The 17,186-nt window shown below is 46.3% G+C and overlaps 1 protein-coding gene across 2 annotated transcripts; it reads left to right on the top strand.

Annotated features, from left to right (window-relative positions):
* Positions 1-7,575: 7,575 nt before the first annotated feature.
* TAGAP (T cell activation RhoGTPase activating protein) lies at positions 7,576-16,206 on the top strand. Of its 2 annotated transcripts, none has more exons than XM_082755679.1 (10): positions 7,576-7,806; positions 8,285-8,369; positions 8,479-8,532; positions 9,062-9,128; positions 10,640-10,809; positions 11,616-11,777; positions 12,243-12,352; positions 12,994-13,189; positions 13,639-13,756; positions 13,971-16,206. In XM_082755679.1, exons 2-10 carry the CDS (start codon positions 8,343-8,345, stop codon positions 15,149-15,151), a joined length of 2,085 nt encoding a protein of 694 aa, XP_082611805.1. In that variant the 5' UTR covers positions 7,576-7,806; positions 8,285-8,342; the 3' UTR covers positions 15,152-16,206. The 2 variants fall into 2 exon arrangements, with proteins under 2 accessions (XP_082611805.1, XP_082611804.1); XM_082755678.1 differs by having other exon boundaries at positions 7,577-7,806; positions 10,637-10,809.
* The last annotated feature ends 980 nt before the right edge of the window (positions 16,207-17,186 follow it).

The following is a 17,186-nucleotide window of genomic DNA, read 5'->3' on the forward strand; positions in this document are numbered from 1 at the left end:
ATTTCTCAATAAGGTTAAAATTAAGGTCTTCTCTTTGCTATGTGGCACATAGGAAGCAGAAGAGGCAACAGCTTCCAAACTCTTTACCAGGTTCTCCTGTATGTACCACTTTTCACTGGTAGATATCAAAGCATCCTACACTGTGCAGTGACCTTTTATTTTCTGCATGTTATTTAGGAGAAATTGAGACAGAAAGAAGGCAAGCTCTGTTGTGCAAAAAATCAAGGGCAAAACAAAGCATCTCCTAGAGTTAAACTACAGAACCCCAATCCACTGATATAATTACAGTTTTTAGCTGGACTAAAAAATCTGTAATTGGGGTATTACTGAACTATTTGTTTCACGGGTAAGCCTGTTTAAGTATCATAGTAACTACTTGTTTTCTTGCCTGTGTCATTCTTTAGGATCTTTCTTTAAGGTCAATCCAGAAATATTATCTGCATTGCTTATTCATGTCAGTCTCACAGTTATGACAGGTTTACATTGCAGCACACTCTCATCCAAAGAAAACTCTGGGAATGTGCAGTTCTGGAAGTAAACAGAAATGTTGCAGGGAGGAGGGACCACTGCTGGGACATAACGCAGGCCTCTGAAACTCCTCTTCTAGCACATCTGGCTCTCTTTAAATAGCACGGACAGGAGTCAATTACAGTGATATGTTGCATTTCAGTGCCTGAGTTTAGCAAATGTTTTAGCTGAGTGTAGCATTGGAGATGACTAACTCAGAGCTATCATAATTTCAGGGTGTTATGTTTGAAAGATACACTCTGGGCATCTGTGTGTACTGCAATAGCACTTTGACTTGTTACCTACCGAGTGGAAGTAAGACCACCTTTCAAATGTAACAGCATCTTAGGTTTGGCATGACTTATCGAATAGTGGGTGTTCATTTTTACTTTCTGAATATTATTCTATTAACCTACACAAGGACAGGGAATACTAACACTGAAATGATATGGTATTTGGCCTACAGAAATATTACAGTTGTTGCTGGACTCCACATCTTTTGGTTTAGTATCTTGATATCTGATGGTGTGTAGAGGTAAGACGGTTCAGTCTCCCTTTGGAAAAGGAGTAACTATCTTGTTTCTAGTAAATTTCAGAGCATTTACTCTCAACTTGTCTTTAGATTGAAGACAAGTAGGTGCTTCTTTTCAGACCTGGGAAAGGGCCTTGTACCTATATGAGTTGCTCTGATAAAAGATATATCCTCCCCATTGCAAACTTTCTTGCTAATACTAAATAAGGCAGTTCATGACTGTAAGACCACACGCAGTGATTGTTTTCAGAGTAAAAAATCCCAAAGAAACATGTTAATCTGATAAATTGGTGAAAAGGTAAAGGTCAAACAAGCCTTTAAAAGGAAGTGGAAAGGGAGAAAAAAAAAATCTTCCATTCAAATCTCAGCCACCACTGAGCTGGCAAATGGACAAGGTGACAAGTAGTTGCCTTCTCTTCATACTCCTTACTGTCATCTCTGTGCAGGACTGCAGATCTGAAAGCAAAGGCAGGGTTCAGAGCAGGAACACAGAGTGGAATAAGCAAATACAGACATAACAGCACCTGATCTGAGTGGCAGCAGCAGTAATTAAAAGCCAATTTTGAGGAATGCAGGCCTGAACAGAACAGCTGTTGGGCTGAACCCTCTCGAGCAATGAGTCAATACAGCTGAACTCATCACAGAAGACCTTCTGACAGCCCCTGCTTTGCTCTCACTAGAAGGCAACCCCAGATCCTGCTTGGAAAGACCCTCTCTTTCCAAGAGAGGAAATCCTCTCTTGTTCCCAGCCTGAAAGAGCCACTGTGCTTTTGCAGATGCAGAGGCTGGGATCTGGCTGCCCTGGCTCCGCATGGTTCCAGTCAGTGCTGGTGCCTGAGGATGGCCTGCTGTGGTGTGGGGCACCTCCATCCTCCCCATGTCCCCTCTGCAGAGCAACAGGTCCCCTTTGCCCAGAGACCTCCCAGTACCCTGTAGTAGGAGCCAGAGCCCATGCCAGGCGAGGCACTCGCTTCATGAGATCCTCATAAGGTAGTCCCGCTTCAAAGTGGGACAGCAATACAAAAACGGAGTGTTTATAAAAAGCAGCAACACAGCAGCTGTTGCTAGTAGCAACAAAATGGCAGTCACCAGCTAATATGGAGATGTTTGCCTTGAATTTATCACCAGCTAATATGGAGATGTTTGCTTCGAATTTATCATCTTGATTTTGATGAGCGGCCAAAAATTCATGAAGAACATTTTATTTTGCTGCGTGTGGATGTGCATACACAAGGACAGAGGGCACGACAGCAAATAAGGCTCCCAAGTACAGGACCAAATGTACTTGGGGGAGCTTGATTCCAGCCAGCAGAGATACGCTTGGAAAGATTTACCTTGCTGATGCTGCATTTGCCTGGAGGATTGAGTCAGGTCTGTGGTCGTAAATGTTTCCATTCATGGTTCATTTAGTGCTGATGAGGATCTGGCATTTCTGCCCATTACCTAGGAAGCAGGTACAACACAGGAACAATGCACTCACAAGGGCATCGTTACAATGAAGAGTTTGGGGATATTCTGTCATAACGCCAGGGCTCAGGGAAACCCAACTGGAGATGAAATTCCAGCTACTTCTGGTTATTCCTCCTGGGTGCATCCAGTGAGAGCTGTGTTCAAGGAAATGGGCAGTTTCTGTGTCTGGAACAGCTCCCGTGCTAGCACTGGATCTGGGAGGTCTTGCCGCTCCTGAGCCTGGTTTTCTTCTCTAGCTTTGTATCTGCGTGATACATATACAAAGAATCCCAAAATTACACTCAGAACAAGTTTTCTTGGTTTTATTCTGGACTGGTTCCTAGGGCATTGGCAGCCTGCAGAATTTTTTTATATGTGTGTGTGAAAGTAGGATGACTTACACCTGAAAATCATGTGCAAGTGAGAAATCAATGTGAAATCCAGGTTCTCTCATTTCCACTGATTGCCATTTTGAGGTTTGAGATTGTTTTGATGCCAAAATTCAAAGCAAAACACAAAGTGCAGAGGCAGGAGAGATACAAGCCTATGTCAACCAAAATCTAAAAGGAAACACTTGCATTAATCCTGAAATGCAAAATCAAGATTCACACCTCTCTGGTTTCGGTAAGAAGTAAGATCTATACCTGAGAGCAAATGAACCTAGCAGAATAGCACCATAACAGTTTCTAATTCATGAATGGACAACAGAAAGAAGCAAAATAAGTGAGAAACCTACTGGAATAGCATTATCACCAACAAAATGAGTAGCATCCCACTTTTGATCCTTTTTGAGTACCTTCAACCAGAAACCTCAAAGAGAATTGAATTGAAACCTAATTACATGTATTCTCTACGGTTTACTTTTGTTGTTTATTGTAAGTGAGCAAGGGCTGAGATCTGCATCTTCTCAGTCAGAAATAATGGGCAACCTAAATTCATGGAGGCCTTTGTGCTGGCCACCTCAGGCAGCCCAAGGAATGAGTGGCTCTCAAGTGCCTCTTTAGATATACCAGCAAGCTGAACACCAGCACAAATCCTTTGAAAAATGATATAAATACACTAGTTCTCCACATCTAAAAAACACCCAGTGGAAATAGTCAGCTGATAACTTACAAAAATCTTTACAGCTGCCAAAATATTCTTGGGGGAGGAGGGAGTACCCATGAAAGATCAAACAAACCATCCTGCAAAACAAGAGCAAACAAAAAATGGGTGTCACGGGAAGGGCACAGAATACTCCCCAGACTGTATCTACAGTATTATTTTTGTTCTGTAACTTCTTCCTGTGCAGTAGTAAGCCAGCATACAGAAGGGTGGTGCACCCACATTGCAGTCTAACCCTGATATCTGATTAAGGATAAAAATAACAGAGCAGATCTGGGAAAAAATGACAGCGGGTTTCACTTTCCAAAAGCAAGGGTATCATGAACCCAGGTTCCACATGACTAAAACTGTAAGAATTCAGCATCATTCGGCTTCATGGATCTGGGTTTGAACTATTACTGGTAGAGGGTAGGGACTGGTCTGATTAGAGCTCAGACCATGCTCTTTTCAGTGATCAAACCTTGGACTGTGCCTGTGGGATGTAGGCAACACACTCTGGAGAGTGGTAAGAAATGGCAGCTGCATTCAGAAGATGTGTAGAAATGTGCCCCATTCCCTGCAATCCTCACACTTTGTTCTTTGACTCAGTGCACAGATCATGCAGAGCTTTCATCCCCCTCTCTCCCCTCCCCAGAAGAAAAGAGAAAAAAAAAAAAAAAAAAAGGAGAAGAAGAAAAAAAAAAAACAACTCTGACTTCGGCATAATTGCTTTCCTTATTTTGGTAAATGTTCCTACTGTTCCCTTGGGAGACTGCAATTGTGCCAGTGAAGCTGAAGCTGGAATACAATTGGTTTTCTGTATTGAGAGGCACTGGTGCTGAACTTGGCTCTTTCTGTGGGATTATATACGGGCTTGAAAGAGGCAGTGCTCCAGGCGCATCTTGTTGTGAGCTTCTCACAGCTATACTTCTGCTGTTTTCTTGCTGGAGAGACGACAAGACAATGGCAGGTTTCAGGATTTGTTCACACACTCCCCCTTTTCTAAGAGCCGTCATGTCAAACATGCAGTACTGTGGTGCTGAAACAAACAAAAGTGAGCTATGGCTGGGATTTTCCCATTTGTGGTTTGATAAGAAGAGAAGAAAAACAGACATTTCCCAGCCGCAGCAGATTAGTTGTGTCTTTGTTCTTTTGTTTACCACCAGCTCTTGATTCTTTCCTTCTCCCAGCTGATGCTGCCTTTTCATTGCTACAGCGCTGGGTTCTTTCACGAAGCCACTGCATGGGGTTGTTGCAGAGAGAGAAAACGTCTGGTTTGATTGCAGTTAGAAAGATTTAGTCACCATTTGGTCTGTGTTGGCACCGAGTAATGTATAAACCCTCTCTCCAAAAGCTGGCTGGACAAAGTGCTTGGGAGTGGGCCACAACAGCAGCCATGCCCTGGGAGGGAAAATGGGCTGCCTGAGCATGGTGGGAAGCAGAAGCATCAGTCTGATGTCCTGGCTCATACACAGACAGTACCTCAAACCCCTGTAAATCCCCCTGCCCCACGTCCTGACACTTATGTCAATGTGCCTGTGTCTTTGAAGGGGAGTGCATTCACTTAGGGATTGCTTGGGAGAAAAACATCACCCGCAGACAGCTCCAGCTCCGTAGCGTTACTCCATGGCTTTTCAGGATGCCTGCGGTTCGGATGGGCTGTGCTTGTTTGCAATGAAATAATCTGCTTTAAAATCCTTCTGGCACAAGTTGTATGTTTGTGAAACACGGCATACAAGAGTTATAAAAAATAAATGAATTCATGAGGGTGGAAAAACAAACAAACAATTTCCATATGTACAGGCAGGCCTATACACATGCCTTCCATGTACAATGGCCATTATATCCCCCAAATTGTTAATAAATGGGAACTAATTAGACAGAGATACAGCAGAGCGTGCTAACTGGCAGTCTAGGACGTGCTATCAATACACCCCTCATTACCGTAGCTCTCCTCCTGGGAAATTCAGAGCATTATGCCCTGTGTACAGCTGTGTCCTATTTGTAAGCTGAGCTTCTGGCCCAGCTAATCACCCCCCATTAAACTCTCATTTTCTTCACCAGTCACACGTTTTCCAGATCAAACCCTGTGTCTTAACCGTGGAACAGGCTGAGCTCAGAAATAGGTCTGTATGTGCTGCTGGAAGTGAGGGCAAAGCAGAACTGAATGACAGAGGTCCCCTATCCCTCCTAGATGCTTAACAGACAGAAATATTCAGACACACACTTACCAGACACGTACTGAAAAATAGATGCTCCTTGTCGCAGAAGTCCTGCCGGGACTGTCAGCAGGGGTGCTGCAGCTGCCACGAAGCCTCAGAAAAAGTCTATGAAACCTTTCTATGCCTCTTTGAAATGCTCAAGAGGACCCTGTGCAGGATGGCAATATTTTCCTAAGGATGTAAATCAGCCCATGGAATTTAGTAGGAAAATGACATATGTGCTTTAACATCTAATGGGGCTCTTAATTAACAAAAAATCAGTTACAGCAGTAACTAAACAATCACTATTAAATACGCAGTTCTGTAGAGTAATTGGTTTTGACTCATCTAACTCAGTTTTATCCCTAAACAAGACTACAGAATTGTGTACCTACAGAAGCACAGAAATTATGACTCTCCAGAGGACTTGAAAGGTCAGCCCCACCACCTCCACAAAACCAGAGTAGCTTTCCTTTTCCCCTTCTGGATGCATCTCTGTCTAACCAAAAGTGAATTTTGTACTCTGGATTTCTGCCAAGCAGAACCGAGCTGAGACCAGCTGTCTGCTTCACAGAGACGTACCTGGGCCAATAGTCCACGGGACAGATCTGATGTGGTTATGCAAAGAGTGGCTCGCAGGGTGAATTCAGCAGCGGATGTAGCCGTAACGGGCTACGACACAGCCTCAGCCCCGGCAGATATGAAGCAGAGCATCCTCCGGAGGAAGCAGCAGAGAGACCACAGTTCCACACGCCTCCTTCCCTGCTAAATCCACTGCTGAAACATTCCCAGCCCTTTGGTGCCCAGCTCTAGCCCTTCTGCTTCATTAGAGAAAAAGACTGGTACCCAGAACACTGTATCACAATTTGCCTGTATCAGGGAATCATCAGAGCTCACTCCTGCATTTTACAAATCATGAGTTTTCATGATAACCCTGTAAAGTAAGTCCTGCTGTCATTATGTCCCTGTCCCTAATGGCTAAACTGCAGTAGGGAAGTGAAGTGCCCATGCTGGAGGGAGTCAGTAACAGACCTTAAAGGTACAGGGAGAGCACAGGTGGATTTCTCCTGGATTTTTTTGAACTCTTCATCTGAATTAATCTCTTTTTTATTTGGATATATACACACAGTTCTAACTAAGAAATATTTTATTTGAGAATTTTTATTACATACTGTTATCCATTACTGTATTATTACATAACATCACTTCTATAAAAATAGAGTAGCATTTTAAAATTGGAGTGTTCTCCTTTTCAGTCAGTTTATTTTTTAAACTTCACTCATCTTCAGCAATGAAAACCTCACCACCCAATATAACTTTATCAGATAATCCATTTCCAGCCTGTCCAGTCCTTGGATACTCAAGAACTAGCTGGCACTTGCAAAGTGTGTGCCTACATTTGCTTTCAGACATTAAGCCGTTGCCATTAGTTTTGCAAAAATATATATATATATATACAAAAACATTTCTCCGAATCTTGGCTATTCCACCCCCCTTCTTTTTAAATATTCTAAGCATACGTTGATTTGTCGGCGTGCCTTTATGCTACCAAATCTCAGGTCTCCGGGCACTCAAAGAGCAGACGGCACCCGCTGCCCTTTAGCAGTGAGCAGCTGCCCACACTGCAGCCCCCTCTGCACATCCCACCTCACCGTCGTGATGCAAGATGGAACCTTTACCTGGCAAGTGTCTCATCTTTTCCATGCATAACAGCTACAAGCTTGTCTTTTTTTTTTTTTTTTTTTTTTTTTTTCTCTTCGTCTTCTTTAAGGAAAAAAAAAAAAGAGTAGCTCCTCTAAAAGGAAAGAGGAAGGCAGAAATTTCACAGAATCTCAGTCCTGCCCCATGATGCTGCTTCCTGCCTGTGAATTTCCACCTGCTGTCGTGCGCTATATAAGGCAGCACACGTGGGGTAGAACTGTTTAGTCGCCTCCGTCTGTCCAAGGGATTAGTAGCAGTGGGGAGTGATGCTGCCTCTCCTTTCCTCAGCAGTTTGTGGGAGGTGAAGGAGCTCTGGCAGGACTCGCTCCTTGGGTAAGTAAAGCCTGGGGATAAACGCGTGGTGTCGGGGTGTAGCCAGTGGGGTGCTCCAGAAGCAGCTGTACAGAGACACACACACAAATAGGGGTCGGGCAGAGGCACCCACCACAAAGTGCAGCTCGTAGGCAGAGCTGCCTGGCTTGCTCAGCCTTGTGCTGGCACGTTAGCAACAACCTCAGGCAGCTGTCACTGCCTGATCGTTTTTTTTTGCATGGATTAAAAATGGAAAGTCACTTTTTTTTTTTTTTTTTTTTTTTTTTTTGATTTTATCAAGAGGCGCACAGAGCACAGGACTGGCTGCCTTACAAAGACAGGCTTCCAGCGAGCGCTGGTTTATGACTGACTTGGGTGGGATATCTTGCTAGTTTGGGATCATACTGAATTGCCAGCCTGGATTGCAGGGAAAAAAAAAAAAAAAAAAGAAGGGTGCAGTTTTACAAAGCTCTGTGTCCACTTCTTTTTCAATAAACAGGCAAACAAAAGGACCTAAGGAAACCAGAGCATCCAGAGATCCCCCGATTAAACTCCTAATGAAAGTGTTAAGCAGCTGTAATACAGTGAGTGTCTTTATTTTTTTCGGCTCTGTCAACAGAGTGACTTTGAAAAGCCCTGATTCTAAACTGTAGCATTAAATTACTCACGCACGGTCTTTGTTTTCTTGCCTAGTCAAAGACACTAAATGCTGGCAACATGGAGAGTTTGATCGAGTGCCCGTCAGAGGTAAGCAGCCTCTCCAGACCCCAGGTCTCCTCCAAAGGGGTGGCCCCTGGGGGAGCGCAGTGGGTACAGGGCAGGGAGGAGAGCAGGCAGAGCCCTTCGAAGGTGGATGTGTGCAGAAGAGCCCCAGGCTCCCGGGCAGTTTTGGGCAGGATCCTAGCAGGCTCTGAAGCCAGTGAGGCAGCAGCCCCCTCCTCACTGGAGAAGTTGGGGAGGAAATGTCCAGCAGCAGGAGGAGGATGGAGAAGGGTGGGCTGTCCAGCTTGTTTCCAGCTTTTGTGGGTCAAACAGCAGCCTAAAGGAGCGCTGGGGTTGTGAGTGGCTGGGCAGGTCGGGGGGGGGGCTGGCTGCAGCATAAGCCCTTGCCACCACCACCACGGTTGGGCAGTGAGGCAGTGGCACAGCTGGGCGCAGGGGTCGTTCAGCAGGTGTCTGGCTTGCTCTGGTCGCTCCCTGGAGCCTCTCATGTTTTTCTGTGTGGCTGTAGCAGCTCGCTCATGGCCCTCGCGTAACCCCGGTGCGCTTCTTGCAGGCTGATGCCAAGAAATGCCCCCTGTTGGGACCAGCAGACCCCGAGGATGGACTTTGCCACCTGGCTGGTGAGTTTTAAAAACAGAGGAACTGCTTTCTTGTACAAAACGCTTGCAAGCTGGTGCTCCTGCAGAACTGCCCGCTCCACCTCCCCCGGCACAGCTCAAGCTCAGCACCGTACAGGGGGCGGCTCAGCCCCCGCGTGCCGCCGCGTGCGGGCGACCTCTCTCCCTTATGTACCGTGGCAGATGGCAGTGCTGGGTGCCAGCCTGTTCCTATTCCGTGCTCCTCAGAGCAAAGTCTGATTGTGTTGGGCAGCAACAGAAAGGAAACGTGCTGCTTTCTGCCACGAGCATCGCCGCTGGGGCGTGGGCCTGCCAGTGAGGGCCGCTACCAGCGGTTACGCTCCAGAGCAAATAAACCCCGCCGGCAGCAGCAACAGACTGCCTGCGCTTGTTTTCTCTCACCCTGCAAAACCTCAGCACCTGCAAAACAATCTGGAGGAGACCATTAGCAGGGCGGGTCTGGAACAGGCTTGCATGCCACACCATTTCTCAGGAGAGTCAGAAGCAAGGGTTTTACATGACCCTAACATTGGGTTACTTTCTCACAGCCTTTAACCCTCGACTATCAAGGACTCGTGCTAAGCCACAAATACAAGTCCTGAGAATTTGTATAATTTCATTTTGGAGTAGAAGAGAAGTCCTTTAGAGTAAATTTGCAGAGGGCAATGCTTTTAGAAAACTTTCTAGCAAAAGGATTCTACTGATAGGGAAAAAGCACAGCTCTTACCAATACAACCATCATCTCCAAAGTCCTAGCATGCCCTCCTCTTTAAGGTGCAGATGCAAAACCCATGCTATGAGATTTGTGACCCTGAAGCCAATGAGGCCCAACAGTGATGATCTGGAGCAAGTATCACTATCCAGTGGCAGACTGGCAGGGGGCAAGCTCTGTCAGGACAACTCTCATAGCAGCACTGCGACTCTGGAGCTGGCAGAGCAGGAGCCACGTGTTGCCATTGCAGCCTGTGGAAAAGGCTGAAAAGCACGAGTCCCGAGTTCCAGCCATGCCCTTAGACTGAGCATGGTCATGTCTGCATAGTGAGAATTGTTGCCATTGCAAGCTGCCCAAGTGACATATCTGCCTTAGATAGTTATCACAGAAACCTCTGCACTATCAAAAATCTCTATAAACATCAAATATTTGCTGTTATTGCTGTGCCTTTTGTGTCCCCGTTCTCTAAGAGGAAATAGTGACTAGAGAACAAAAAAGAAAAAAAAAATCAGCAAAAAACCAACAGGAAAGGTGGTGTCCTTGGAGGGACGGTCACAGCCCCACAGTTTCAGCAGTGGTTTCCTTAGCAACAACTTGGTTTTCTTTTGGTTTAATTTGAGTTGCTGTTTCGACATACATCTCTGCTTTTCATTCTGCACCACACAGCGCTGCACACAGATGAAAGGCAGCACAATTGCATAGTTCCGTGTTGTTGTTTTTTTGTTTTGTTTTGTGTTTTTGTTTTTTTTTTTTTTTTTCCCCAGAAAAACATGGTTTTTTTTGTTTGTTTTGCTTGCAGCAGATGGAATGAAGAAAAGAAAGAAGGTGATATCGTGGCCGTTTGCTCTGAGACGAACTTCTGCCAGTGGGGATTCCCCAGGGCAGCTGGACTCTGGCCTCAAGATTGCTCTGTTTGGCCAGCCTCTGGCAATTATTTGTGGGGAAGATGACACGCTGCCCCAGCCAGTCCAGGTAGGCAATCCTGGCGGTACATTTATCATACTTCTGGCTTTCAGTGGGATGAGGGATCCCCAGCACTTGTGCTGCAGTGCTCAGGAGATGAGTGATTTTGGTGTTTCCCCTCCATACACACTTCTGGGAAGCTCATGGCCCATCCCAGATGTAGAAAGAGTTAGGTCTGTGGGTTTTGTCCACCCCGTGCAACTTTCACTGGAAGTAACTTTGAGTGGAGACAACTCAGGACCAGGAATTGGAGAAGCAGATATGCTGCTTGGTATAAACATCTGTGATTTTACAGAAGTCATGTAAATGAATCTCTCAGCACTGTAAACATACAGAGATTTCTATATTTTCCCCAAAACTTGTTCAGCTATGGACTGCCACTGATAAATAACTACAAACTATCTTCTAGTTAAAAAATGATCTTGTGATAGTTCTCCCACTGAGATGGTTTTTCCAGTTTTCCATGCTTTTTCCTCTTCTAAGCAATATTTGCTAGGCATTCAGCCTGGCTTGGGAGGGGGGGAATTTGAGCCCAGGTTTAAGTCACCTCTTGTTTCCTTCTGGAAGGAAACAGGGATGGCTCCACTGAGGTTAGTGGAGTTCACTGGTACAAAAGAAGTATGGATAAGGGGGAAAACAGTTTATTACCAGTATAATCAGCTTGGAGATAGAACTAGATGTTGACCTGTGTAAAAGCGAAATGTACCTTCAATCAATTTTTTTCTTCTACTTCTAAAGGAGTGTTCACCTGCCAAAGGACCTTTCTTCATTCACAGTAACAGTTCTCCCATCCCTGCCTGTTTTTTCTCCTGCAGGATCTCCTCACTATTTTGTATATGAAAGGACCTTCCACTGAAGGGATATTCAGAAAAGCTGCCAATGAGAAAGCACGAAAGGAGTTGAAGGAGGACCTAAACAAAGGCGAGAATGTTGATTTGAAAAGCAAAACTGTGCATCTGCTGGCAGTGGTCTTGAAGGTGAGTTGCTCTGACTTTCTGCTGTGGGTAACATAGCTAATCTGCACAGGCACAGTTTAGTGTTGCAATTTGGCTTAGGTGGGGCTCCAGGGTAAAAAACAGAGTGAAATCAAATGAAAAGTTTCAGACATGGGAAAGTTCGGCATTTCCCTTTTCTACTGGCTTTTCAGCTCCACTTCTGCCACTGATTTCCTGTACACCCACAGGAAACTAGTTTCATTCTTCTCCTCAGCAAGGAATAGTCAGATTTAGGGGTGAACAAAAAGCAGAAAAGATCCAGGACCTCTTAGTGTACCAATGCAAGTGTACTCAGCATGTACTCATGAAGCCCGCTGCTCCCCAGTGCTGATGGTCACCTTAGGGAGCAGACAGCTCCTGCTCCTAGGGAGCCCAAGTTGTGGTGATGCTGTCTGTGTACACAGGGGAAAATGTCCAAAGCTTCATCTGTATCTCTTGGCCTTGCAGGACTTCCTCCGAAACATTCCCTCCAAGCTCCTGTCAGCCGACCTGTATGAGAAGTGGATGCTAGCACTGGAGAAGCCAAGCAAGGAGGAAAAAATTGAAGAATTGAGAGAGTAAGTGTTGTAACCAACATGTTTTGTGACCATCCTCCTCTGGGAATCAAGCCTCATTTAAAATCCTGTGGGGCTGCTCAGCTGCCCTGTGGGGCTGGCTCAGAGGCCAAGTGGCACAGGGAGGCGCTCCTCTCGCAGCAGCACCTCCTGAAGGCGTTAGGGCTCACCCTAGGGATCGAGAGGCCCAGCAGGAGGGACAGGTGTGGCCACCATGAGGGCCACGAGGTCGGCACATGGGGCCACCTCCGTGTAGTGCTCCTCAGACAGAGCTGAGGTGGAGGCTGGCCAGAGGGCTGTGAGAGCCGTGGCACGACCGCAGGCCTTTCACGTGCTGTCAGGAAGCCTCTGGTGACACCTCCTGACGCCACCTCAGCTGCTCAGCAGCACGGACGCTGTGACGCTGCCCTTCGGTCGGGACCGTGCAGTGCGAGACCGTGCAGTGCGAGACCTTGTAATTAACCGCACGCAGCTGCCGCTGGGGATTTCTGAATGGTGCCTCTGCTCAGCAGTGGAAGAAGCGCATGCCTTCCTCTTTCTGGAGGAAGCGTCGTCTGCCTGAGTTTAACTGAGACTTGCTCAAACCAAGAAGTAGCGGCCCCCGCACCACCGATTAACATCCCTTTGTATTTGTGCTCACTTAGGGTGGCCGACAAACTGCCCAGACCAAACCTCGTCTTGCTCAAGCACTTGCTCTCCGTGCTGCACCGCATCAGCCAGAACGCCGCCAGCAGCAGGATGGACTCCAACAACCTCGCCATCTGCGTTGGCCCGAACATGCTGGGCCCGGGGACGGACAGCACGCTGCCGCTGGAGGTGCAGAAGGAGATGAACGACAAGGTACGCTGGGACAGACCCGAGCCCTGCACAGGGATCCCGCTGCCAGTGCCAAAGCCACACAAAACCGCACCGCTGAGAGGTGGGGGTGCCCCAGGTGCCTGCGGCATGACAGGCCAGGCTTCCCCTCCTCTGAGCACAAGCAGAGGGTGCCCTGCAGCCCCCTGTGCTGCACCACAGCTCCTGGGCACCTCGCACCCAGAGAGCACAGGGCACCCTGCAGGCATTGCCACTCACGTGCCCTGGCTGATGGCCTTCAGCTTGTATTGGGACGGGCCAGGCTGGGTGCAGTGTCAGGCCTCACACTGTAGTGTGGACTCGGTCTCTTACTAGGCAAGGATTTTTGACCATCCTTCTCTGTGCTGCCTTTCATCTTACATTAGGCAGGAACAGGAAAAACCGTGCAATATGTTTTCAGCACCTTTGACTGAATTATGATTTTCTGTGTGCAGGTGACAGTGTTGGTGGAGTTCCTCATAGACAACTGCTCAGAAATATTTGGGGAGGACATTGCCTGGCCTGCCAGTGCCTTGACTGAGGAGTCAGCGGAGCACACAGACAGCTCCACAGGTAAGAGAACGGACTGGGGATTATGACAGACTGGTGCTGCTGCTCCTAATTCTTTAATTTTATGTGGGAATACGTCTGTGGAAACACAGAGTGTTGCAGAGGCTTAAAGACACTTGTTCTGCACTTCCACATGAATATTTTATATTTTATTTATATTTTACCAATAGTTCCCTTTTATTCTCAGTAAAAACTAACAGCTGCTTTGTCCCCACAGAACACCTATGTGCTGCTCATCAGAATGATTCCGCCTATGACAGCCCAGATCCTGAAGCTGAATGCAGCTCCTGTACCTGTGAGGTGGGACATCCCAAAGGGAGAAGCACTGGTGTGAGCAGAAGATATCCAACATGCATGTCTGCCAGTTCACTGACTAGCTGTAAAAATGACATCAGCACGATGGACAGGAGGTACTCAGAGCCAGACCTGTCCTTTCAGAACCGCTTTGAAAGCAGGATAAGGAAACAGAAACTAAACAAAAGTGAGGACAATTTTCCAGTACAGCAGAAACAACAAGGATTGGAGAATGCGGCACTGGAAAAACAGCTTGCAATCTTACCTTCCCAATTATCAACAGACTCTCTACCCAAAACATCCTCCAGTTGCTCCCTGGAGAGCTCTGATGGCTCAGTCTTCACCAGTTCCCCAGTAGTTTCACCCTCTAGTCCCAAAAAAACTTTTTTAAATAGGCCTCAGTCCTTTTGCACCAAGCCCAATGAAGACTGCAGCACACCTCGGCGAGAGATCAAAAAGCACTCCATGTCATTCTCTTTTGCAAACCACAGGAAAACACTAACAAACCCCCTGAGCTGGGGACCTGGAAAAAACACAGGCTTCCAGAGAGACAGTTTCACAAAGAAAGATCAATTCTCTTGCAGAATTGTCCAGGAAAACAGCCCTGAGGATGACAAACCATTGCCTGTGCCATATCAGCAAAGGCCACGTTTCAGGTCAGCTGATGAGGTCTTCAGAGAGGTAGACCAGAGGAATCCTGGAAGACCACCCTCTTACGAAGAAGCTACTAGAAACTGCCTGGCCACTCATGTTCCCTCCTGCAATCTCACGGTTCAAACTATGAGGTTAAAGGTTTCAAACCAGGACGCTTTGCTGCCTGACCCGTGCAGCAGCTGTGCTCAGGGCACAGCCTGTGCAGCTCCAGGGGATCTACCCAGTGAGAGAGTTCCTGCAGTGAAGGATTCTGATGGAGAAACTGAAACTCTCAGTGTTACTGTTGGAATAAACTCCCGTGTGAGTTTACCTGTGACCCCTGGAGTGTACCGACTGAGAGCTATGTCTGAATCCTGCCAAAAGAACAAACATGAGTATGTTGCTCGGAGGTGCAGCCAGCCAATTTTTGAGGTAGACCAGATCCAGTATGCTAAGGAATCCTATGTTTAAAGAGCCTATCCCCCCTCTTTGCACTGTGCAGAGTAAATATTGTAAAAACAGATATCTTGCTCATCCTTTGTAAGATTTTACTTTCAAGGGACCAAGAATAAGCTAGCTCCATATGAACTTTTTTTTTTTTCTTGGAGGCTCTTCTGAACTGTTTGTCGGTTTGACATGTCACATTCATCCACCGTACAAGGTGGGGTGGGGGGAGACCTGTGTGTATTATTATGTAAAAATATGAGTAAATATGCTGTACATAACCTTTTGTGTTTGAAAACTAGTCCATAGTTGATAAACAGCAGTGTATTTGTATCCATAAAAGGACAATTAAAAGGTAGGCAGGTCCAAAACCTGCCCCACCTTCCTTTTCTTCTCTGTATGGTCACAGGCTCTATGCCGTGTGTGTTTGTCAGGCTGATACAGTGCTTTGCTGATTTTCTGCATTAAGAAGTGGGTTGGCAGTTACCCCAGCAGGGGAAGAGCTCTTCTGTCATCAAGGCCATTTCTGCACTCTTCCCTAAAGCCCTTTGTACCTGCCACCATTCCTTCCTCCTGCTTGCTGGTCATGAGAACGATCTGACCACTAACCAGCATTAGTATTGTGTACTGAGCCTGGGTTTAGAGCCACCGAAGCCCTACAGGGTCGTTACGGGCATGTATCAAGTAAGCCTCATGTGGTCTGAGGTGCCTTTAGTTGAAGTGAACTCAACAGCTAATCAGACAGAGAGAACATCTTCGGTTTTGCTCTTACATGAAAAAAGAAGAAGAAAGAAATCTTGTAAGGAAACATTCTAGATTCCAGCTTTAACTAGTCAAAATTACACTTTATTTGTAAAATGAAAAAGAAAGAAAGAAAGAAAGAAAGAAAGAAAGAAAAACATTTCCAGGTATTGTCCTTTTAACCTTGTAAAATGACTAGAAGTGCAATGTGTTTTTACATGTAGGAACTTGTTTTGGTTAGCACTTACCTTTATGGCTCAGTAAAGCCTTGAACCAGGAGCAGGCAGACTTTTGTTTTTCTCCTGTGTAACTTCACTACAATAAAACACTTTTCTGCATGACCACCACACTGTCCATTGTCTCCCTTTAAAACACTCAGGCACTGCAGGTATTGTACATACTTTTATACTGTTTCATGGCACTGCAGTTGTGTGTGAATGACATGACATCTCTAAGTGGGAAGGAAAGAAACTGACAGGCAGTATCTCTGTTAGTGATGTTGTAGGAGACTGCAGGCTAGATTTTGGGAACAACTCTGTCAGGAAAATAAGTTACACTGCCACATAGCAGCAGCTGTCAGTAAGAAGGAGAGGGAGTTACAATGATGTGATGCCGCTCTGAAAGTGGCTGGTTGGAAAACAGTGCACAAGCATCTTTTTTGATATTTTTTTGGTATTTGCTGTGTGTAGCTGTTCACAAGACAGAGAGAAAAGGGGAAGGGAGTCCCTGGTGTGACAGGAAAAATGATGCAAGACGGGCCATAAGGGTAGGCTGCAGCTAGAGAACATGCCACGTCACTCAGCCCCTGAAAGCAGTGGCACTCTGCTCCCAAGGAAGCCAAAAGACAGGGCTCTGCTGTGAGCTGCAAGAGGCACTGGCATTTTGTGGAATCCACAGCTCTTGCCTCACAAAATCACAGCATGGCTGAGGTTGGAAGGCACCTCTGGAGGCCATCTGGTCCAACACCCCTGCTCAAGCAGGGCCACCTACAGCTGCTTGCCCAGGGCTGTGTCCAGATGGCTTTTAAAAATCTCTAAGGATGGAGACTCCACAACTTCTCTGGGCAACCTATTCCCATGGCTCCCAAAGCAAAAGAATGTTTTCTTGTTTTCAGATGGAATTTCTTGTGTTTTAATTTGTGCCAGTTGCCTCTTGTCCTGTGTCAAACAGAAATGCCACCTTTGTTTTGTAAAATACACAAGTGTTTTGTGGTTGTGGCAGAGTGGGTGTGAGAAAACAATCCACATGCAGTGGAAAGACTCAGAAGGCACTGAACAGAAAACACAAATTTCAAAATATACTTAAACAACAACCCAGCTAC

This window comes from Aythya marila (assembly GCF_965140915.1).
Source record: "Aythya marila genome assembly, chromosome: 3".
Taxonomy (NCBI): Eukaryota; Metazoa; Chordata; class Aves; order Anseriformes; family Anatidae; genus Aythya; species Aythya marila.